Raw genomic sequence first — 24,120 nt, forward strand, 5'->3', positions numbered from 1 at the left:
TGTCCTTGTGCCCTCCCACACACCCACATGACTGTGGCTGAAATCATTGGTTTGTTTGGGCCCGCACCAAAAAAGAAGCAATTAATATCTCCTTGCACAAACTGGCTCTACAGAGGCAAGATGTCATACTCAGTGTTTACATCCTCATCCTCACAGAGAAATAATATTCAAACAAACCGCATTATTTAGGTGTCATTGGACTGCTTATGCTATTACCCAAAGTTTCTGAACTTGACAATGACATATGATGAATGTGCTGCAGGTGACGTATAAGGGAGGATGTTCCAAGGTGGTTAACGTCCTTAGTCCTACTTATTATGGATTGACAAAGGCCACAGATGAGTTGACACCTGTTGTCCGGATTTGCGGAAAAATAATTCCACACTGAAGAGGTGGCTTTTTTTTAAATTTTGCCCAGGCCTGACAATGGGCTTTCTCATCCTATAGCCAACAACTGTCTCCAATGGTGCCTTATTCAAACAAACCCCATCACCATCAAAATCCTCATTGTCAACTTCCTCCTCAGCACCAGCTACACCAATATCCTCCTCATCCTGGTGTACTTCTACAGTGACATCTTCAATTTCAGCAACTGGACTGGTGGTGCTCCTCCCAGCACTTGCAGAGGGTGTGAAAATGGTGGTAGGAGCCTCCTCTTTCCATACAGTGTTGTGAAGGTCAGGCCTAGACATCACAACCATGGACAGTGCCAGCACCCCTGTATTTTTACAACACCCCTGTAATTTTACAGCATACAAGACATGGCCAGTGTACATTTATTTGATATCTAAATGCTGTATTTTTACAGCATTTAGGACCAGTGTACTTTTATTTTAACAACAGCACCCCTGTATTTTTGCAGCAAACATGACCAGTGTACTTTTATTTTAACAGTTGCACCCATGTATTTTTACAGCATACAGGACCAGTGTACTTTTATTTTAACAACAGCACCCTGCATTTTTACAGTATATAGGACCAGTGTACTTTTATTTTAACAACAGCATCCCTGTATTTTTACAGCATACAAGACAGGGCCAATGTACTTTTATTTTAATAGCAGCATCCCTGTATTTTTACAGCATACAAGAGAGGATTAGTGTACTTTTATTTTAACAGTAGCACCCCTGTATTTTTACAGCATACAGGACCAGTGTACATTTATTTTAACAACAGCCCCCCTGTATTTTTACAGTATACAGGACCAGTGTACTTTTATGTTAACAACAGCATCCCTGTATTTTTACAGCATACAAGACAGGGCCAGTGTACATTTATTTTCTCTGCAGCCCAGAATTTTTACAGCATACAAGACAGGGCCAGTGTACTTTTATTTTAACAACAGCACCCCTGTATTTTTACAGCATACAAGACAGGGCCAGTGTACATTTATTTTTACTGCACCTTAGAATTTTGACAGCATACAAGACAGGGCCAGTATACATTTATTTTCACTACACCCCAGAATTTTTACAGCATACAAGACAGGGCAGTATACTTTTATTTTAACAACAGCACCCCAGAATTTTGACATCATACAAGACAGGGCCAGTCAGCGCTGCAAGTATGGTGGCACGGGGGCGGTATGGTGTACCGGTAATAAATTCCCAGACGGTATGCCATACTACTGGGCCATCCACCATACCTGCATCCCTCTGGCTGCTGTGTGAGGGGAGGAGAGCGCAGTGCCTCTCCTGCCCCTCAATTCTCTGTGATGTCCAGTCTCCGGCGGCTGCAGCAGCAGTAGGGTGAATCTCAATAAGGCACCGGTTTGCTAGCCAATCAGAGCTTGTGGACCAGCAGCCGTGGCTCCTGATTGGCTGCCGGTCCATGAGCTCTGATTGGCTACTGAACCGGCGCCTCATTTGAGATACCCACCACCGGAGACCGGGCTTCACAGGCATTGTGGGGCAGGAGAGGCGCATGCTGCGCTCTCCTCCCCTCACATAGCAACAACAGACTGAGGCAGTGGTGAGCATGGGGGGCACTTTGGGGCAATGTATATCTGGCACTGTGGGACATTTGTGTATCTGGCACTGTGGGCGCATTTGTGTACCTGGCACTGTGGGGCAATGTATATTTGACACTGTGGGGGCATTTGTGTATCTAACACTGTGGGGCAACGTATATCTGGCACTGTGGGGGCATTTGTGTATCTGGCACTGTGGGGGCATTTGTGTATCTGGCACTGTGGGGCAATGTATATCTGGCACTGTGGGGGCATTTGTGTATCTGGCACTGTGTGGGCATTTGTGTATCTGGCACTGTGGGGCAATGTATATCTGAAACTGGGGCACTGTGTATCTGACACTGGGGCATTTGTGTATCTGGCACTGTGGGGCAATGCATATCTGGCCCGGTTGGCACTGTGTATCTGGCACTGTGGGGGAATTTGTGTATCTGGCACTGTGGGGCAATGTATATCTGGACTGGTGGGGGCATTTGTGTATCTGGCACTGTGGGGCAATGTATATCTGACACTGGGACAATGTGTATCTGACACTGAGGCATTTGGGTATCTGGCACTGTGGGGCAATGTGTATCTGCCACTGTGGGGCAATGTGTATCTGGCACTGTGGGGGCATTTGATTATCTGGCACTCTGGGGCAATGTATATCAGGCACTGTGGGGCAACATGTATCTGGCACTATTGGGGTCATATGTGTATCTGGCCCCCCTTATGTGTATCACACCCCCATTATCATTGGCCATGCCCCATGTGGCATTTGGCCACACCCATTTTTTGGCACACGTGCACACAGTACCTACAAGACATTTTTTCTACTTGCACAACTGGGGCCAGTGTACGTTTATTTTCACTGCACCTCTGAATTTTTACAGCATACAGGACAGGGCCAGTGTACATTTATTTTCACTGCACCCCAGAATATTTACAGCATACAAGATAGGGCCAGTGTACATTTATTTTCACTACACCCCAGAATATTTACAGCATACAAGATAGGGCCAGTGTACATTTATTTTCACTGCACCCCAGAATATTTACAGCATACAAGATAGGGCCAGTGTACATTTATTTTAACAACAGCACCCCAGAATTTTTACAGCATACAAAACAGGTCCAGTGTACATTTATTTTCACTGCACCCCAGAATTTTTACAGCCAGCACCCCTGTATTTTTACAGCATACAGGAGGACAGTGCCCCTGTCACCTAGACAACACAGTGACAGCCATGACAGCAACATCCATGTACAGCTGCAGCACCCCTAACAGCACATGAAACACCAGTGACAGCCAGGACAGCACCCCTAACATCACAGGGACACCACAGTGACAGGAGCAGCACCTCTACAGAGCACACACTGACCCCAACCAACTCCACCACCCACAGAGAGACAGAGGTCTGTCTCCCTCAGTCTCCAAGTCCGGAGAGAAAATGGTGGCAATGCGCGGCTGTTTATATGGAATCCAAAACCCGAGAGAATCCGACAGCGGGATGACATTTTGCCTCATTCTGGTTTCCGAGTCTGGCGGGAAGTCCCGAGCCGGACTTGGATTCTGGCTCAGAACGTAATGTTCTGGGGGGTTCGATTCTCTTACAACTGAACCCGCTCAACTCTAATTGTAAATAACTCACAGGAGCTGCAAACTACTGCAACCCTTCATTTGCTTAGTCGTAGTCAGTAGAGTAGTTTAAGCCACAATTTTCCAAGCTCAGTCATTGCAGTTTAAAGTATATTCATGCTTGAGAACAGTTGATTTAATTATTATCACAGTTAATTTGATTTAATGATCTGGATTCACGAATGGATATCCTTAAAACCTGGACTGTAATGGCGTAGTCAGTGTCGGACTGGGGTATGAAGGGCCCACCGGGGAAATGCAGTGGTAGGGGCCCACTCTTAGAGGCTTGGGTAACCATTAGTGCATGGTCTGGGCCCCTTGATAAATAGATATAGTAAATACTGCTAGTGCATGCATGATAATGTACCAGATTAATAATGGAAATGCCCTGAAGAAAATACACCATAGTCCTGTGCAGTATAATGTAACATCATAATCTATAGTTGAGAGTGTGGGCCCCTAGGCAGTCGGGTCACCGGTGGTTTCCCCTGTGCCCCTATGGGCCAGTCCGAGCCTGGGCGTAGTTTAGGAAACTCTTGTTATAGCTATTAATTGATTAAATACATGACAAATATTTAAAAATATCAATTTAGTATTCTCCTTTATCCCATATCTATACATTCTTTTAAATAAGATTGTAATATACTCAGATTTCAGGTGGTCTGGCCATGGTTGTTAATTACTGACAACCTATTACCCAGTTTATAAAACTAATGAACAGCCTCTCCTAATGAAGTGTCATGGCATGATGTGAAACATCTATTGTGCATAGTTCTCAGTCTTGTACAGTAGCAACAACTTTCAGAACTTTGCCTAGAAAGATTGCAAGCCTACATTTTGGTGTCTATGAAATTGAGTATTCTCTTGGAGATTTCACTTATATCTTATTTTGTTCCAGAACATATGTGTTCCATTCTGACTTCTATCTGAATGCATCTGCTCTGTGTCAAGTAGCGTATTATGATTTATGCTTGTTTCACACATTGTCATTATAATAGCTTTGTTGGCAATGTCGTTTGATGCTTAGAAGCATATAGTGATTCCTTTATGCCTTAATTGCTTTTGTGTAATGCACTGTATTATTATGCTATTGTGTTTTTTTAAGCTATTAATCATATCTGAGTTATAGCTTATGGGAATATTCATACAGGTATTTATTTTTACATATAATTGTTCTGCTCTTCACAAGCCCTTCCTATAGCTGGATACCTGCCATGATTGAGATTTGTAGTATCTATCATTTAAGATTATGCATGTACTGTAATATATTTTTCAATCGTGAACATGAGAGCCATTGTCCTGATCAAGGGCATAAAAAGACACTTGTGGGGTCAAAACAAATATTCAGAGGGCCTCAATGTACCACCCAATGGTGCAAAAAAGCCAAGTAAACACATTGGGCTATGAAATAACAGTCACACACTCTGCTACTATGGTAGTTGGTCTTATTATTTTAATAAACTAATAAACCAAAGGGTAAATGCATAGCATTAAAGCAGTTGTGGCGTTGCTTTTGGAACTGTTTCCACGCACAGTAGAAATCCCCAACACCCCCCTCCCCCACCCCCACCCCCTCACTGGGTCTTTCTTCTAAATGCAGCAATTACCCATATAACACAGCTCCTTAGTCCATCCCTGTGGGAGCCAGGGGAAGCCACAGTCTCCGCTAGTGTCACCTAACTGGTAGACTACTGCTGACGGAATGGCTCTTCAGCACAGGGCACTGTGGGACTGGACTTGGGGAGATGTCATGACATCTCTCCAAGTCCCTGTAGACACTACAGGAGATAGGTATGGGGGCGGAGTACATGGGGCAGGCAACTACAGTGATGGAAGCTGTAATGTGTATTAGTAGCGATGCACTCGGCTCCTTTTCTATTATACATTGCAGTGGCCGGTGACAGCTAGTTGGGTGGTGCATACTTAGGGGTTTATTTACTAATCCTTGGATTTAGATAAAGTGGATGGAGATAAAGTACCAGCCAACCAGCTCCTAACTGTCATTTTTCAAGCACAGCCTCTGACATGGCAGTTAGGAGCTGATTGGCTGGTCCTCTATCTACGTTCACTTTATCTTCACCTGAGACTTAGGGGTTCATTCCAACCCGATCGCACGCTGCACTTCGTCGCAGCCGTGCAATCGGGTCAGAACTGCGCATGTGCTGCACCCTCATTGCGCAGGCGCATCATTGCCCGCCGATGGGCGGCAATGGGCAGCGACACCGCTAGCGAAGAAAGCAGTCGCAGCAGCGACCGCAAGAAGATTGTCAGGAGTAAGGCATTCCGGGGCGTCAACTCAATATTTTCTGGGCATGTCGAGGCATTTGGAGGGCGGATGTCTGACGTCAATTCCGGGACCTGCAACGCTGGACTCATCACACAGGGTAAGTAAGTCTTACCCTGGTCTTGTTTTACACAAAACTTTTTTTGCATAGCAGGGCTGCACAAGCGATCGCAGCCTTGCTATGCAAAAAAACACTCCCCCATAGGTGGCATCTAGTTGAACGCATGGGCATCAAAAAGTTGCTATGTACGATCAACGCGGAATGACCCCCTTAGTAAATAGACCATATCATTTGTGATAGCAGGTGGAGGTGGACGGTTCCGCCCACAGGGAGTGTGTGCTCTGTGCAGGCGCTCCTGCTGCACAACCCTAGTTATAGCCATAAATGAGAGTTATCCAGTCAAACATGGAAATTACAATTACTGTGGAATACTGTCTAAGCTTTTACAGATTGTAAACAGGCTTAACTTCAATTACGGATCCCAAGAAGTCTTCACTCAAATATTCAATTAGAAGGTTATTCCATCCTCAATTATACTAGGTGCCCAAATAGTGATGTGTGCAATATATAATTCCATCAGTGGCTGTCCTATGACAATACTCCTATATCTGAAATTTTTAAAATGTATTTATATTATTCTAACATTTTATGAATCTACAATTATGCTTGATAATGAAGAAAAACATTTATACCTTTCCTGGAGATCTGCCCAGGTCCCTCCAGATTTGATTGATGCCATTGTCTTGTTTCTAAAATTGTCACAACAAAATTTTGGAATTCAACACAGGTTTTATGAAAGTAAATGACAACTGATATACAGCAGATAGTTGTACCACTTTAAATAATCAACTCTTTACCAACTAGGAATACCGTTATACAATACTGACCAGCCCAAGTTTTTAATTTTCATTGTTTACCATAAGACTAAAACTCATATTGTAAATTTACACAAGTAATTTTTTGCATAGGACAGGGGCAGTCTCCTAATTTGTTTCATGTTAAAGTTACAGACAAATGATATCTACTTCTATTTATGATCTATCTTTATGCATTGATGCATATTTAGGGCTACAGTGCATCTGGAAAGTATTCACAGCGCTTCACTTTTTCCATATTTTGTTACGTTACAGCCTTATTCCAAACTGTAATAAATTAATTTTTCCCTCAAAATTCTACACACAATACCCCATAATGACAATGTAAAAAAAGTGTGTTTGAGATTTTTGCAAATTTATTAAAAATAAAAAACTAAGAAATCACATGTACATAAGTATTCACAGACTTTGCTCAATACTTTGTTGATGCACCTTTGGCAGCAATTACAGCCTCAAGTCTCTTTGAATATGATTCTACAAGCTTGGCACACCTATCTTTGGGCAGTTTCGCCTATTCCTCTTTGCAGTACCTCTCAAGCTCCATCAGGTTGGAAGGGAAGCGTCGGTGCACTGCCATTTTCAGATCTCTTCAGAGATGTTCAATCGGATTCAAGTCTGGGCTCTGGCTGGGCCATTCAAGGACATTCACAGAGTTGTCCTGAAGCCAGTCCTGTGATATCTTGGCTGTGTCCTTAGGGTCGTTATCTTGCTGAAAGATGAACCGTCGCCCCAGTCTAGGTCAAAAGTGCTCTGGAGAAGATTTTCATCAAGGATGTCGCTGTACATTGCTGCATTCATCTTTCCCTCTATCCTGACTAGTCTCCCAGTTCATTCCACTGAAAAACATCCCCACAGCATGATGCTGCCACCACAATGCTTCACTGTAGGAATGGTAGTGGCCTGGTGATGAGCGGTGCCTGGTTTCCTCCAAACACGACGCCTGTTATTAACGCCAAAGAGTTCAATCTTTGTCTCATCAGACCAGAGAATTTTGTTTCTCATGGTCTGAGAATCCTTCAGGTGCGTTTTGGCAACTCCAGGTGGGCTGCCATGTGCTTTTTACTAAGGAGTGGCTTCTGCCTGGCCACTCTACCATACAGGCCTGATTGGTGGATTGCTGCAGAGATGGTTGTCCTTCTGGAAGGTTCTCCTCTCTCCACAGGGGAATGCTGTAACTCTGACAGAGTGACCATCAGGTTCTTGGTCACCTCCCTGACTAGGGCCCTTTCCCCCCAATCGCTCAGTGTAGATGGCCGGTCAGCTCTAGGAAGAGTTCCGGTGGTTCTGAACCTCTTCCATTTACGGATGATGGAGGCCACTGTGCTCATTGGGACCTTCAAAACAGCAGATATTTTTCTGTACCATTCCCCAGATTTGTGCCTCGAAACAATCCTGTCTCGGAGGTCTACAGACAATTCCTCCAGACATGTCAAGTGTGGGACCTTAGAAAGCTGTTTGCCTTTCCAAATCATTTCCAAACAATGGAATTTACCACAGGTGTACTCCAATTAAGCTGTAGGAACATCTCAAAGATGATCAGTGGAAACAGAATGCACCTGAGCTCAATTTTGAGCTTCATGGCAAAGGCTGTGATTGTGAATACTTATGTACATGTGATTTCTTAGTTTTTTATTTTTAATAAATTTGCAAAAATCTAAAAAAAAAATTCACGTAGTCATTATGGGGTATTGTGTGTAGAATTTTGAGGGGAAAATTAATTTATTCCATTATGGAATAAGGTTGTAACATAATAAAATGTGGAAACAGTGAAGCACTGTGAATACTTTCTGGATGCACTGTATATTTACTAGAGATGTGCACCGGAAATTTTTCGGGTTTTGTGTTTTGGTTTTGGATTCGGTTCCGCGATCGTATTTTGGATTTGGACGCATTATGGCAAAACCTCCCTGAAATTTTTTTGTCGGATTCGGATGTGTTTTGGATTCGGGTGTTTTTTTTTTTAAAAATCCCTCAAAAACAGCTTAATTCATAGAATTTGGGGGTAATTTTGATCCCATAGTATTATTAACCTCGATAACCAGAATTTCCACTCATTTCCAGTCTATTCGGAACACCTCACACCTCACAATATTATTTTTAGTCCTAAAATTTGCACAGAGGTCGCTGGATGACTAAGCTAAGCGACCCAAGTGGGCAGCACAAACACCTGGCCCATCTAGGAGTGGCACTGCAGTGTCAGACAGGATGGCACTTAAAAAAATTGGCCCCAAACAGCACATGATGCAAAGAAAAGAGAAAAAGAGGTGCACTGTGGTCGCTGGATGGCTAAGCTAAGCGACAAAAAACACCTCAATATCAGAGGAATTATTCGTTCTAATCAATGTTATTATTGGTCCAAATCACTGGAAGAAAATGACAAAATCACAGGAATTATTCATTCTAATCAATGGTATTATTGGTCCAAATCACTGGAAGAAAATGACAAAATCACAGGAATTATTCGTTCTAATCAATGGTATTATTGGTCCAAATCACTGGAAGAAAATGACAAAATCACTGGAATTATTCGTTCTAATCAATGGTATTACTGGTCCAAATCACTGGTAGAAAATGACAAAATCACTGTAATTATTTGGCAAGATCACTGTAATTAATAATTCATTATAAATCACTGATATTAATTGGTAAAATCTCGCTATCGCCTTCCTAGTGAAGTGGAATCTAGATGGGATTTTGTACCGGGGACACAATAACTTCATCAATTGTCTTAATCCCACTGCACTAATGGCGGAAAATGGGCATACGTCTAACAGCGCACTGATTATACTGAGAACTAGAGATGAGCGGGTTCGGTTCCTCGGAATCCGAACCCCCCCGAACTTCACCCATTTTACACAAGTCCGAGGCAGACTTGGATCCTCCCTCCTTGCTCGGTTAACCTGAGTGCGCCCGAACGTCATCATCCCGCTGTCGGATTCTCGCGAGATTCGTATACTATATAATAAGCCGCGCGTCGCCGCCATTTTCACTCGTGCATTGGAGCTGATAGGAGAGGACGTGTGCAGCATTCTCTCAGTTGTGTTTAGTGTGCTGCAAATATCTGTGCTCAGTGTGCTGCAAATATCTGTGCTCAGTGTGCTTGCAAATATCTGTGCTCAGTGTGCTAAAAATATCTACGTTCTCTGCCTGAAAAACGCTCCATATCTGTGCTCAGTGTGCTGCAAATATCTGTGCTCAGTGTGCTTTATTGTGGGGACTGGGGACCACCAGTATTATATAGTAGGAGGAAAGTGCAGAGTTTTGCTGACCAGTGACCACCAGTATTATACGTTCTCTGCCTGAAAAACGCACCATATCTGTGCTGCATTATAGTATATAGTAGGAGGACTGAGCAGAATTTTGCTGACCAGTGACCACCAGTATTATATCAGTACGGTACAGTAGTCCACTGCTCTACCTACCTCTGTGTCGTCAAGTATACTATCCATCCATACCTGTGGTGCATTTTAGTCGTTGTGCGCAGTAGTAGGAGGACAGTGCATAATTTTGCTGACCACCAGTATATAATATATAGCAGTACGGTACAGTAGTCCACTGCTCTACCTACCTCTGTGTCGTCAAGTATACTATCCATCCATACCTGTGGTGCATTTTAGTTGTTATGCGCAGTAGTAGGAGAACAGTGCATAATTTTGCTGACCACCAGTATATAATATATAGCAGTACGGTACAGTAGTCCAATGCTCTACCTACCTCTGTGTCGTCAAGTATACTATCCATCCATACCTGTGGTGCATTTTAGTTGTTGTGCGCAGTAGTAGGAGGACAATGCATAATGTTGCTGACCACCAGTATATAATATATAGGAGTACGGTACAGTAGTCCACTGCTCTACCTACCTCTGTGTCGTCAAGTATACTATCCATCCATACATGTGGTGCATTTTAGTTGTTGTGCGCAGTAGTAGGAGGGACAGTGCATAATTTTGCTGACCACCAGTATATAATATATAGCAGTACGGTACAGTAGTCCACTGTTCTACCTACCTCTGTGTCGTTAAGTATACCATTCATCCATACCTGTGGTGCATTTTAGTTGTTGTGTGCAGTAGTAGGAGGACAGTGCATAATTTTCTTGACCACCAGTATATAATATATAGCAGTACGGTACAGTAATCCACTGCTCTACCTACCTCTGTGTCGTCAAGTAAACTATCCACCCATACCTGTGGTACATTTTAGTTGTTATGCGCAGTAGTAGGAGGACAGTGCATAATTTTCTTGACCACCAGTATATAATATATAGCAGTACGGTACAGTAGTCCAATGCTCTACCTACCTCTGTGTCGTCAAGTATACTATCCATCCATACCTGTGGTGCATTTTAGTTGTTGTGCGCAGTAGTAGGAGGACAGTGCATAATTTTGCTGACCACAAGTATATAATATGTAGCAGTACGGTACAGTAGTCCACTGCTCTACCTACCTCTGTGTCGTCAAGTATACTATCCATCCATACCTGTGGTGCATTTTAGTTGTTGTGCGCAGTAGTAGGAGGACAGTGCATAATTTTGCTGACCACAAGTATATAATATATAGCAGTACGGTACAGTAGTCCACTGCTCTACCTACCTCTGTGTCGTCAAGTATACTATCCATCCATACCTGTGGTGCATTTTAGTTGTTGTGCGCAGTAGTAGGAGGACAGTGCATGATTTTGCTGACCACCAGTATATAATATATAGCAGTACGGTACAGTAGGCCATTGCTATTGATATATTACTGACATATAATTCCACACATTAAAAAATGGAGAACAAAAATGTGGAGGGTAAAATAGGGAAAGATCAAGATCCACTTCCACCTCGTGCTAAAGCTGCTGCCACTAGTCATGGCCGAGACGATGAAATGCCATCAACGTCGTCTGCCAAGGCCGATGCCCAATGTCATAGTAGAGAGCATGTAAAATCCAAAAAACAAACGTTCAGTAAAATGACCCAAAAATCTAAATTAAAACGTCTGAGGAGAAGCGTAAACTTGCCAATATGCCATTTACGACACGGAGTGGCAAGGAACGGCTGAGACCCTCTCCTATGTTCCTCTTGACTAGTGGGTCTGCTTCACATGAGGATGGAAGCACATCCTCCCACTAGAAAAATGAAAAGACTTAAGCTGGCAAAAGCACAGCAAAGAACTGTGCGTTCTTCTAAATCACAAATCCCCAAGGAGAGTCCAATTGTGTCGGTTGCGATGCCTGACCTTCCCAACACTGGACGGGAAGAGCTTTGGGTGACAGCGGAAGCAGTCCACTGACAACTAAATCCCTTCCTCTTGTAACCAAGCTCCTGCAAACCACACCACCAACTCCCTCAGTGTCAATTTCCACCTTACACAGGAAAGCCAATAGTCCTGCAGGCCATGTCACTGGCAAGTCTGACGAGTCCTCTCCTGCCTGAGATTCCTCCGATGCATCCTTGAGTGTAACGCCTACTGCTGCTGGCGCTGCTGTTGTTGCTGCAGGGAGTCGATCGTCATCCCAGAGGGGAAGTCGGGAGACCACTTGTACTACTTCCAGTAAGCAATTGACTGTCCAACAGTCCTTTGCGAGGAAGATGAAATATCACAGCAGTCATCCTGCTGCAAAGCGGATAACTCAGGTCTTGTCAGCCTGGGTGATGAGAAACGTGGTTCCGGTATCCACCGTTAATTCACAGGCAACTAGAGACTTGTTTGAGGTACTGTGTACCCGGTACCAAATACCATCTAGGTTCCATTTCTCTAGGCAGGTGATACCGAAAATGTACACAGGCGTCAGAAAAAGAGTCACCAGTGTCCTAAAAAATGCAGTTGTACCCAATGTCCACTTAACCACGGACATGTGGACAAGTGGAGCAGGGCAGACTCAGGACTATATGACTGTGACAGCCCACTGGGTAGATGTATTGCCTCCCGCAGCAAGAACAGCAGCGGCGGCACCAGTAGCAGCATCTCGCAAACACCAACTCGTTCCTAGGCAGGCTACGCTTTGTATCACCGCTTTCCATAAGAGGCACACAGCTGACAACCTCTTACGGAAACTGAGGAACATCATCGCAGAATGGCTTACCCCAATTGGACTCTCCTGGGGATTTGTGACATCGGACAACGCCACCAATATTGTGCGTGCATTACATCTGGGCAAATTCCAGCACGTCCCATGTTTTGCACATACATTGAATTTGGTGGTACAGAATTATTTAAAAAACGACAGGGGCGTGCAAGAGATGCTGTCGGTGGCCCGAAGAATTGCGGGCCACTTTCGGCATTCAGCCACCGCGTGCCGAAGACTGGAGCACCAGCAAACAGTCCTGAACCTGCCCTGCCATCATCTGAAGCAAGAGGTGGTAACGAGGTGGAATTCAACCCTCTATATGCTTCAGAGGATGGAGGAGCAGCAAAAGGCAATTCAAGCCTATACATCTGCCCACGATATAAGCAAAGGACTCAATGCATATAATGCACCTGACTCAAGCGCAGTGGAGAATGATTTCAACATTGTGCAAGGTTCTGCAACCCTTTGAACTTGCCACACGTGAAGTCAGTTCAGACACTTGCAGCCTGAGTCAGGTCATTCCCCTCATCAGGCTTTTGCAGAAGAAGCTGGAGACATTGAAGGAGGAGCTAAAACAGAGCGATTCTGCTAGGCATGTGGGACTTGTGGATGGAGCCCTTAATTCGCTTAACCAGGATTCACGGGTGGTCAATCTGTTGAAATCTGAGCACTACATTTTGGCCACCGTGCTCGATCCTAGATTTAAAACCTACGTTGGATCTCTCTTTCCGGCAGACACAAGTCTGCAGAGGTTCAAAGACCTGCTGGTGAGAAAATTGTCAAGTCAAGCGGAACGTGACCCGTCAACAGCTCCTCCTTCACATTCTCCCGCAACTGGGGGTGCGAGGAAAAGGCTAAGAATTCCGAGCCCACCCGCTGGCGGTGATGCAGGGCAGTCTGGAGCGAGTGCTGACATCTGGTCCGGACTGAAGGACCTGCCAACGATTACTGACATGTCGTCTACTGTCACTGCATATGATTCTGTCACCATTGAAAGAATGGTGGAGGATTATATGAGTGACCGCATCCAAGTAGGCACGTCAGACAGTCCGTACGTATACTGGCAGGAAAAAGAGGCAATTTGGAGACCCTTGCACAAACTGGCTTTGTTCTACCTAAGTTGCCCTCCCTCCAGTGTGTTCTCCGAAAGAGTGTTTAGTGCAGCCGCTCACCTTGTCAGCAAACGGCGTACGAGGTTACTTCCAGAAAATGTGGAGAAGATGATGTTCATCAAAATTAATTATAATCAATTCCTCCGTGGAGACATTCACCAGCAATTGCCTCCAGAAAGTACACAGGGATCTGAGATGGTGGATTCCAGTGGGGACGAATTAATAATCTGTGAGGAGGGGGATGTACACAGTGAAAGGGGTGAGGAATCGGAGGATGATGATGAGGTGGACATCTTGCCTCTGTAGAGCCAGTTTGTGCAAGGAAAGATTGATTGCTTCTTTTTTGGTGGGGGCCCAAACCAACCAGTCATTTCAGTCACAGTCGTGTGGCAGACCCTGCCGCTGAAATGATGGGTTCGTTAAAGTGTGCATGTCCTGTTTATACAACATAAGGGTGGGTGGGAGGGCCCAAGGACAATTCCATCTTGCACCTCTTTTTTCTCTCATTTTTCTTTGCATCATGTGCTGTTTGGGGACAATTTTTTTGAAGTGCCATCCTGCCTGACACTGCAGTGCCACTCCTAGATGGGCCAGGTGTTTGTGTGTCGGCCACTTGTGTCGCTTAGCTTAGTCACACAGCGACCTTGGTGCGCCTCTTTTTTTTCTTTGCATCATGTGCTGTTTGGGGACTATTTTTTTGAAGTGCCATCCTGTCTGACACTGCAGTGCCACTCCTAGATGGGCCAGGTGTTTGTGTCGGCCACTTGGGTCGCTTAGCTTAGTCACAGAGCTACCTCATTGCGCCTCTTTTTTTCTTTGCATCATGTGCTGTTTGGGGGCTATTTTTTTCAAGTGCCATCCTGTCTGACACTGCAGTGCCACTCCTAGATGGGCCAGGTGTTTGTGTCGGCAACTTGGGTCGCTTAGCTTAGTCACACAGCGACCTTGGTGCACCTCTTTTTTTCTTTGCATCATGTGCTGTTTGGGGACTATTTTTTTGAAGTGCCATCCTGTCTGACACTGCAGTGCCACTCCTAGATGGGCCAGGTGTTTGTGTTGGCCACTTGGGTCGCTTAGCTTAGTCACAGAGCTACCTCATTGCGCCTCTTTTTTTCTTTGCATCATGTGCTGTTTGGGGACTATTTTTTTGAAGTGCCATCCTGTCTGACACTGCAGTGCCGCTCCTAGATGGGCCAGGTGTTTGTGTCGGCCACCTGTGTCGCTTAGCTTAGTCACACAGCAACCTTGGTGCGCCTCTTTTTTTCTTTGTATCATGTACTGTTTGGGGACAATTTTTTTGAAGTGCCATCCTGCCTGACACTGCAGTGCCACTCCTAGATGGGCCAGGTGTTTGTGTCGCCACTTGTGTCGCTTAGCTTAGCCATCCAGCGACCTCGGTGCAAATTTTAGGACTAAAAATAATATTGTGAGGTGTGAGGTGTTCAGAATAGACTGAAAATGAGTGAAAATTATGGTTATTGAGGTTAATAATACTATGGGATCAAAATGACCCCCAAATTCTATGATTTAAGCTGTTTTTGAGGGTTTTTTGTATGTTCTATATAAGTGTAATACTGTTGTTTGTACTGTGTTTAAAATGTCTCTTGATTGGGGACTCGGTTGTAATATTATCTACTCCCCCTTCCGCTTTTTCCTATTTGATATAGGTTTTACCTTCTGTGAAAATTTATGTATGTATTACATATATTGCTTCAATAAAAAATATGTTTAAAAAAATAAAAAAAAACACCCGAATCCAAAACACACCCGAATCCGACAAAAAATTTTCAGGGAGGTTTTGCCAAAACGCGTTCGAATCCAAAACACGGCCGCGGAACCGAATCCATAACCAAAACACAAAACCCGAAAAATTTCTGGTGCACATCACTAGTAATAACCGCAGATTATAGTTAAAGTGTATATTGTGTCTGTGATTTTATTAGAGATGAGCGGGTTCGGTTTCTCTGAAACCGAACCCGCACGAACTTCATGTTTTTTTCACGGGTCCGAGCAGACTCGGATCCTCCCGCCTTGCTCGGTTAACCCGAGCGCGCCCGAACGTCATCATGACGCTGTCGGATTCTCGCGAGACTCGGATTCTATATAAGGAGCCGCGCGTCGCCGCCATTTTCACACGTGCATTGAGATTGATAGGGAGAGGACGTGGCTGGCGTCCTCTCCATTAGAAATTAGATTAGAAGAGAGAGAGAGATTGTGCAGAGTCAGACAGAGTTTACCACAGTGACCAGTGCAGTTGTTGTTAGTTAACTTTTATTTATTTTAATATATATCCGTTCTCTGCTATATCCGTTCTCTGCCTGAAAAAAAACGATACACAGCAGCAGCCAGTCACACAGTGTGACTCAGTCTGTGTGCACTCAGCTCAGCCCAGTGTGCTGCACATCAATGTATAAAAGGCAAAGCTTATAATAATTGTGGGGGAGACTGGGGAGCACTGCAGGTTGTTATAGCAGGAGCCCCCAGGAGTACATAATATTATATTAATTTAAAATTAAACAGTGCACACTTTTGCTGCAGGAGTGCCACTGCCAGTGTGACTAGTGGTGACCAGTGCCTGACCACCAGTATAGTAGTATATTGTTGTATGTATTGTATACTATCTCTTTATCAACCAGTCTATATTAGCAGCAGACACAGTACAGTGCGGTAGTTCACGGCTGTGGCTACCTCTGTGTCGGCAGTCGGAACTCGGCAGGCAGTCCGTCCATCCATAATTGTATTACAATATATACCACCTAACCGTGGTATTTTTTTTTCTTTCTTTATACCGTCATAGTGTCATACTAGTTGTTACGAGTATACTACTATCTCTTTATCAACCAGTGTACAGTGCGGTAGTTCACGGCTGTGGCTACCTCTGTGTCGGCAGTCGGCAGGCAGTCCGTCCATCCATAATTGTATTATTATTATAATATATACCACCTAACCGTGGTTTTTTTTCCATTCTTTATACCGTCGTCATAGTGTCATACTAGTTGTTACGAGTATACTACTATCTCTTTATCAACCAGTGTACAGTGCGGTAGTTCACGGCTGTGGCTACCTCTGTGTCGGCAGTCGGCAGGCAGTCCGTCCATCCATAATTGTATTATTATTATAATATATACCACCTAACCGTGGTTTTTTTTTCATTCTTTATACCGTCGTCATAGTGTCATACTAGTTGTTACGAGTATACTACTATCTCTTTATCAACCAGTGTACAGTGCGGTAGTTCACGGCTGTGGCTACCTCTGTGTCGGCAGTCGGCAGGCAGTCCGTCCATCCATAATTGTATTATTATTATTATAATATATACCACCTAACCGTGGTTTTTTTTCCATTCTTTATACCGTCGTCATAGTGTCATACTAGTTGTTACGAGTATACTACTATCTCTTTATCAACCAGTGTACAGTGCGGTAGTTCACGGCTGTGGCTACCTCTGTGTCGGCAGTCGGCAGGCAGTCCGTCCATCCATAATTGTATTATTATTATAATATATACCACCTAACCGTGGTTTTTTTTCCATTCTTTATACCGTCGTCATAGTGTCATACTAGTTGTTACGAGTATACTACTATCTCTTTATCAACCAGTGTACAGTGCGGTAGTTCACGGCTGTGGCTACCTCTGTGTCGGCAGTCGGCAGGCAGTCCGTCCATCCATAATTGTATTATTATTATAATATATACCACCTAACCGTGGTTTTTTTTTCATTCTTTATACCGTCGTCATAGTGTCATACTAGTTGTTACGAGTATACTACTATCTCTTTATCAACCAGTGTACAGTGCGGTAGTTCACGGCTGTGGCTACCTCTGTGTCGGCAGTCGGCAGGCAGTCCGTCCATCCATAATTGTATTATTATTATAATATATACCACCTAACCGTGGTTTTTTTTCCATTCTTTATACCGTCGTCATAGTGTCATACTAGTTGTTATGAGTATACTACTATCTCTTTATCAACCAGTGTACAGTGCGGTAGTTCACGGCTGTGGCTACCTCTGTGTCGGCAGTCGGCAGGCAGTCCGTCCATCCATAATTGTATTATTATTATAATATATACCACCTAACCGTGGTTTTTTTTTCATTCTTTATACCGTCGTCATAGTGTCATACTAGTTGTTACGAGTATACTACTATCTCTTTATCAACCAGTGTACAGTGCGGTAGTTCACGGCTGTGGCTACCTCTGTGTCGGAACTCGGCAGGCAGTCCGTCCATCCATAATTGTATTAATATTATAATATATACCACCTAACCGTGGTTTTTTTATTGCGCCTCATTGCGCCTCTTTTTTTCTTTGCGTCATGTGCTGTTTGGGGAGGGTTTTTTGGAAGGGCCATCCTGCGTGACACTGCAGTGCCACTCCTAGATGGGCCCGGTGTTTGTGTCGGCCACTAGGGTCGCTAATCTTACTCACACAGCTACCTCATTGCGCCTCTTTTTTTCTTTGCGTCATGTGCTGTTTGGGGAGGGTTTTTTGGAAGGGACATCCTGCGTGACACTGCAGTGCCACTCCTAGATGGGCCCGGTGTTTGTGTCGGCCACTAGGGTCGCTTATCTTACTCACACAGCGACCTCGGTGCAAATTTTAGGACTAAAAATAATATTGTGAGGTGTGATGTGTTCAGAATAGGCTGAAAATGAGTGTAAATTATGTTTTTTGAGGTTAATAATACTTTGGGATCAAAATTACCCCCAAATTCTATGATTTAAGCTGTTTTTTAGGGTTTTTTGAAAAAAACACCCGAATCCAAAACACACCCGAATCCGACAAAAATAATTCGGTGAGGTTTTGCCAAAACGCGTTCGAACCCAAAACACGGCCGCGGAACCGAACCCAAAACCAAAACACAAAACCCGAAAAATTTCAGGCGCTCATCTCTAGATTTTATTAGATTGTTTTTAAATTGCTTAAATCAAATTTTTCCCTTCCCTACAGTTATCAGTTCCTTTTCCAGGTTACGAGGTAAACTATTTTAATCTTTTATGCAAAGCCCGGCCTGCCTTTCTTTGTGTCTGGGGAAAACCTTGCCTCTCTGCCAGGAATAGGGAAGAGCTGCTCCTGAAGGAGGAATATATTATCAAGGTATCTCTGATCTGTACCACATAGTTTACAAACCTGTTAAACCGGGGTATAACAGATGATTTAGACATATTTGTTAGCAGTTGGCAGATTTGCATGATTATGACTCTTACAGCTGTAGAAGTGGGAAGGTGGAGGGAGCATTGCATCTACTGTATTAAGAGCTTATTAAGTATCATTAAAAACTAACAATGAATACAGATTATGCAAACAAACCAACTGGTTAATAACAGGGGTGCAAATTAGTGTTGTATGCCTGATGTGACTCAACAATATAAACTAATAGTTATTTTACACATCTTAAGTTGTATATCAGCATAAATATATCAACATGCTATTTTAATGTGCATCTTTATATTTGAATTATTGTGTTGGTTTTTTTTTTTATCCCTCTGTAAATCACTTACAGTAAGTGGAGGTAAATGGCTTTGGTTGTATAAAACTAGAGATGTGCACCAGAAATTTTTCGGGTTTTGTGTTTTGGTTTTGGATTCGGTTCCGTGGCCGTGTTTTGGATTCGGACGCGTTTTGGCAAAACCTCCCTGAAAATTTTTTGTCGGATTCAGGTGTGTTTTGGATTCGGGTGTTTTTTTTCCAAAGCCCCCACAAAAACAGCTTAAATCATAGAATTTGGGGGTAATTTTGATCCTAAAGTATTATTAACCTCAATAACCACAATTTCCACTCATTTCCAGTCTATTCTGAACACCTCACACCTCACAATACTATTTTTAGTCCTAAAATTTGCACCGAGGTCGCTGGATGACTAAGCAAAGCGACCCAAGAGGGCGGCACAAACAGCACATGAAGAAAAGAGAAAAAGAGGTGCACTGTGGTCGCTGGACGGCTAAGCTAAGCGACACAAACACCTCAATATCACAGGAATTATTTGTTCTAATCAATGGTATTATTGGTCCAAATCACTGGAAGAAAATGACAAAATCACTGGAATTATTCGTTCTAATCATTGGTATTATCACTGAAAGAAAATGGAATGGATGGATACTTGCAGTGACACAGAGCTGCAAGATACAGCAATGGCCTACTGTACAACTATATATACTGTTGGGTCACCAAAATGCTGCACTGTAATACTATATACTGCTCACAAAAATGCAGCACAGATATGGAATGGATACTTGCAGTGACACAGAGCTGCAAGATACAGCAATAGCCTACTGTACACAACTATATACTGTTGGGTCACCAAAATGCTGCACTGTAATACTATATACTGCTCACAAAAATGCAGCACAGATATGGAATGGATACTTGCAGTGACACAGAGCTGCAAGATACAGCAATGGCCTACTGTACACAACTATATACTGTTGGGTCACCAAAATGCTGCACTGTAATACTATATACTGCTCACAAAAATGCAGCACAGATATGGAATGGATACTTGCAGTGACACAGAGCTGCAAGATACAGCAATGGCCTACTGTTCACAACTATATACCGTTGGGTCACCAAAATGCTGCACTGTAATACTATATATACTGCTCACAAAAATGCAGCACAGATATGGAATGGATACTGGCAGTGACACAGAGCTGCAAGATATAGCAATGGCATACTGTACACAACTATGTACTGTTGGGTCACCAAAATGCTGCACTGTAATACTATATACTGCTCACAAAAATGCAGCACAGATATGGAATGGATACTGGCAGTGACACAGAGCTGCAAGATACAGCAATGGCCTACTGTACTGTACTACTATAAGTATAATTAATGATATACTGGTGGTCCCCAGTCCCACAATAAAGCACACTGAGCACAGATATTTGCAGCACACTGAGCATAGATATGGAGCGTTTTCAGGCAGAGAACGTAGATATTTTAAGCACACTGAGCACAGATATTTGCAGCACACTGAGCACAGATATTTGCAGCACACTGAGCACAGATTACGGAGCTTTTCAGGGAGAGAACGCAGCCACGTCCTCTCCGTTCAATCTCCAATGCACGAGTGAAAATTACGGCGACGTGTGGCTCTTTATATAGAATACGAATCTCGCGAGAATCCGACAGCGGGATGATGACGTTTGGCCTCGTTCGGGTTAACCGAGCAAAGCGGGAAGATCCGAGGCTGCCTCGGAACCGTGTAAAATGGGTGAAGTTCGGGGGGGTTCGGATCTCGAGGAACTGAACCTGCTCATCTCTATATAAAACATTGGTGAAAATGAAAGCAGAATCTCCACTACTGTATTTTGTATATGTCTGCTGGTGTTTGAATGCAAAATTGCAGAAGAGAGGATAAGCTGTTGGGAATGGGTGATCGGCATTTGGGATCCCGCTGGTGGTCATACCGATGTCGGGATCCCGGGGTTTAGCATGCCGGCGGGGGGGCGAGCGCCTTTTGCTGTGCAAGTTGTCACTGCTCTAAAGGCCAACCTAGGCTTCTTCCTAGAAGTTGGGCCATGTAGCACTAAGCAAAAAAACGGGTGGAGAAAACTGGCAGCTCAGATTGCATCACCTGCATACTATAAAATAATGTAAAAAAGATGGTAGGTATAAAGGTGGCAATACATGGTTGCTGTCATGGATATTAGCGTACCAACGGAATAAAATAGCAAAAATGTATTACACTCTTAACATCCACAATCACAGAACTTATAAAATTAGCATACATAAGGCAGTGTATGGATAAACATAAAAACATATAGTTCAGCAGTGAGTCCTACCAAGGTGTCCGTAGGGGAGCAGCAGGTGGTTATGAATGCAGGGAAGTCCAGACTTACCCTGCAGTATGCTCCCAGATCTTAAGTCTGCACTACGGCAGGTTGTCCTCACTCTTTAGTCCAAGGGGTGGTGGTTCCAATGTGTTTCGGAATGCTGAGGTTCCTTTTAAAGGGCATGTCAGCATTCTGAACCTCAGCATTCAAAACGCGTAGGCACCACCACCCCCTGGACTAAAGAGTGAGGACAACCTGCCGTAGTGTGGACTTAAGATCTAGGAGCATACTGCAGGGTATGTCCGGACTTCCCTGCGTTCATCACCACCTGCTGCTCCCCTATGGACTCCTTGGTAGGGAGGTTGCATTGTTTACTAGTAGGGGTAGAGTACCCCTTTTTTGGTATAAAGGGGCAGCTCACACCTTTTGAAGCAACTAGAGATTTCTGTCACTCCCAATATATTTTTGTAAAATAATGTACTTTGGCCTCTATTTTGTTAATTCCATCTTGGCTAGAGCTGGGGAAGCAATGAGTTCTTGGCCATCCATGGGTTGGTATTGGGTGACCTGCAGTTGGGAGACTGCCGGTCACCATACCAACGCCGGGATCCCATCTGTCAGATGGCCGGCGGGGCAAGCCCAACAAAACCCCTTGCGGGCTCGGTGACTCACTGCGCTCACCACAGGTTCTATTCTGACTCTGTGGGTCTCGTGGAGTGGGAATAGTCCATGTTAGTCAGCATGCCGACTGTCAGGATTTTGAGGGGTCGGGATGCAGGTGTCGGTATTGTGACCGGCGGTCTCCTGACCGCCTGTCACATAACAACATCCCAGGATAACAGCTTTTACTGTACATATGTAAAATAGCTGTTACAGCAATAGTCCTCATTTATTTTACAATTTGGGAACTTTAGCGGAAATATTTATATAATATTAAGACTTTTTTTATCATAATAATGATTGTTCAATGCCTTTTAAATTTGGGATACATGTGATTTTTATTCAGATGATTATATAATCATTTGCTGATATCTTAAACCACTGTCAACTCTTTGAGTCACAGTACTATTATCTTTTCCAAAACCAAAACAAACATATTATGCCTGGTCTATCTGACATGCAATCAGTATTTCCAATCCTGTCACAAAGCCATCAGAGAAACAGTAGCTTCCATCAGTGTCTGTCAAAGGAAAAACAGTACACAATGTAAGCACTGAAACTGTTATAAATATGAGCAAAAGTTAAATTTCTATTTGATGGCTGTTCTGACTGTGGGTGACAGATATAAAATAGCTAATGCATTCAGAAGCATTTGTAGCAGATATTTTTGCAATGTGATAGTTCAAGTACAGACCATTGTGTTGTTTCCACATTATCAGCTGGATGACCTCAAGGTCTTAAACTTAAACTGAAAATGTGTCTTTCAAGTGATGATATTGTATTTATCAATTTTTCCAAAATATCTCATAAACTAGAACTCACTGACTTAATCATTTAAAGCCCATCATTTGACCTTAGTGAATGTTATAAAACCATGGCACTTTTTCTATCACTGCTGTTCTCTGATCTTTTTCAGGCTGGTTAATTTAAAAAACAAAAAACAAAAAACAACTTTGGGAAACTGACCAATACTGTCCTGCAGCAGTAAGCAGAGACTTGTGGCAAAGCTGGCCAGTCAGGGGTTCCTTCTGTGCCATTGTAACCTGGGCCGGTGCTGGGGTGTTCAGCAACCCCATGCAAACTGTAAATTTGCGCCCTCAAATACTTCACAAGGGGTCAGTGCGTGACGAAAAAGGGCTGTGGTCTCACAATGAAGGGGTGTGGCCACACAATAGTACTCCATTTCAAATTACAACACACAGTAGCACAATCTTATTCACATTACACCGCATATAATAGTGCTGCTCTTTCAAATAATGCCCCCAGTAGTACTGAAGCTTATACACATAATGCCAACAGTTGTACCACTTATACATACTGTATATTGCCCACAGTAGTAGTACCACTTATACACATAATAGTAGTAGTGCCGCTTATACACACAATACCCACAGTAGTAGCACAACTTATACATAATGCTAACAGTATACCGTTTATACACAGAATGCCCACAGTAGTAGTGCATCTTATTCACAAATGCCCATGGTAGTAGTGCCACTTATACACATAATGCCCACAGTAGTAGTGCCGCTTATACACATAATTCCTACAGTAGTAGCACAGCTTACACATAATGTCCACAGAAGTGCCTCTAATACATAATGCCCCCAATATGCCATTTATACACATAGTGCCCCCAGTAGTATCGTCCTTATACATAATTCCCACAGAAGTGCCGCTTATACATTATGCCCCCAGTAGTAGCGTCCTTATATATAATGCCCCCCCTAGCAGCATCCTTATACATAATGCCCACAGAAGTGCCGCAGTGCC

The 24,120-nt window shown here is 43.6% G+C and overlaps 1 protein-coding gene across 8 annotated transcripts in view; it reads right to left on the reverse strand.

Moving 5' to 3' along the window:
- Window positions 1-24,120, reverse strand: part of LOC134966492 (uncharacterized) — a 261,433-nt gene that overhangs the window by 97,039 nt on the left and 140,274 nt on the right. For 6 of the 8 annotated variants that reach the window (XM_063943268.1, XM_063943269.1, XM_063943270.1 and 3 more), the window contains one exon: window positions 6,565-6,621. The exons of the other annotated variants lie outside the window; for them this stretch is intronic. In XM_063943268.1, the coding sequence (XP_063799338.1) occupies window positions 6,565-6,611 (47 nt within the window). In that variant the 5' untranslated portion in view covers window positions 6,612-6,621. The remainder of the gene's footprint in view (window positions 1-6,564; window positions 6,622-24,120) is intronic. 8 annotated transcript variants of the gene reach the window in all.

Source organism: Pseudophryne corroboree, chromosome 10 (genome assembly GCF_028390025.1).
Source record: "Pseudophryne corroboree isolate aPseCor3 chromosome 10, aPseCor3.hap2, whole genome shotgun sequence".
Lineage (NCBI taxonomy): Eukaryota > Metazoa > Chordata > Amphibia > Anura > Myobatrachidae > Pseudophryne > Pseudophryne corroboree.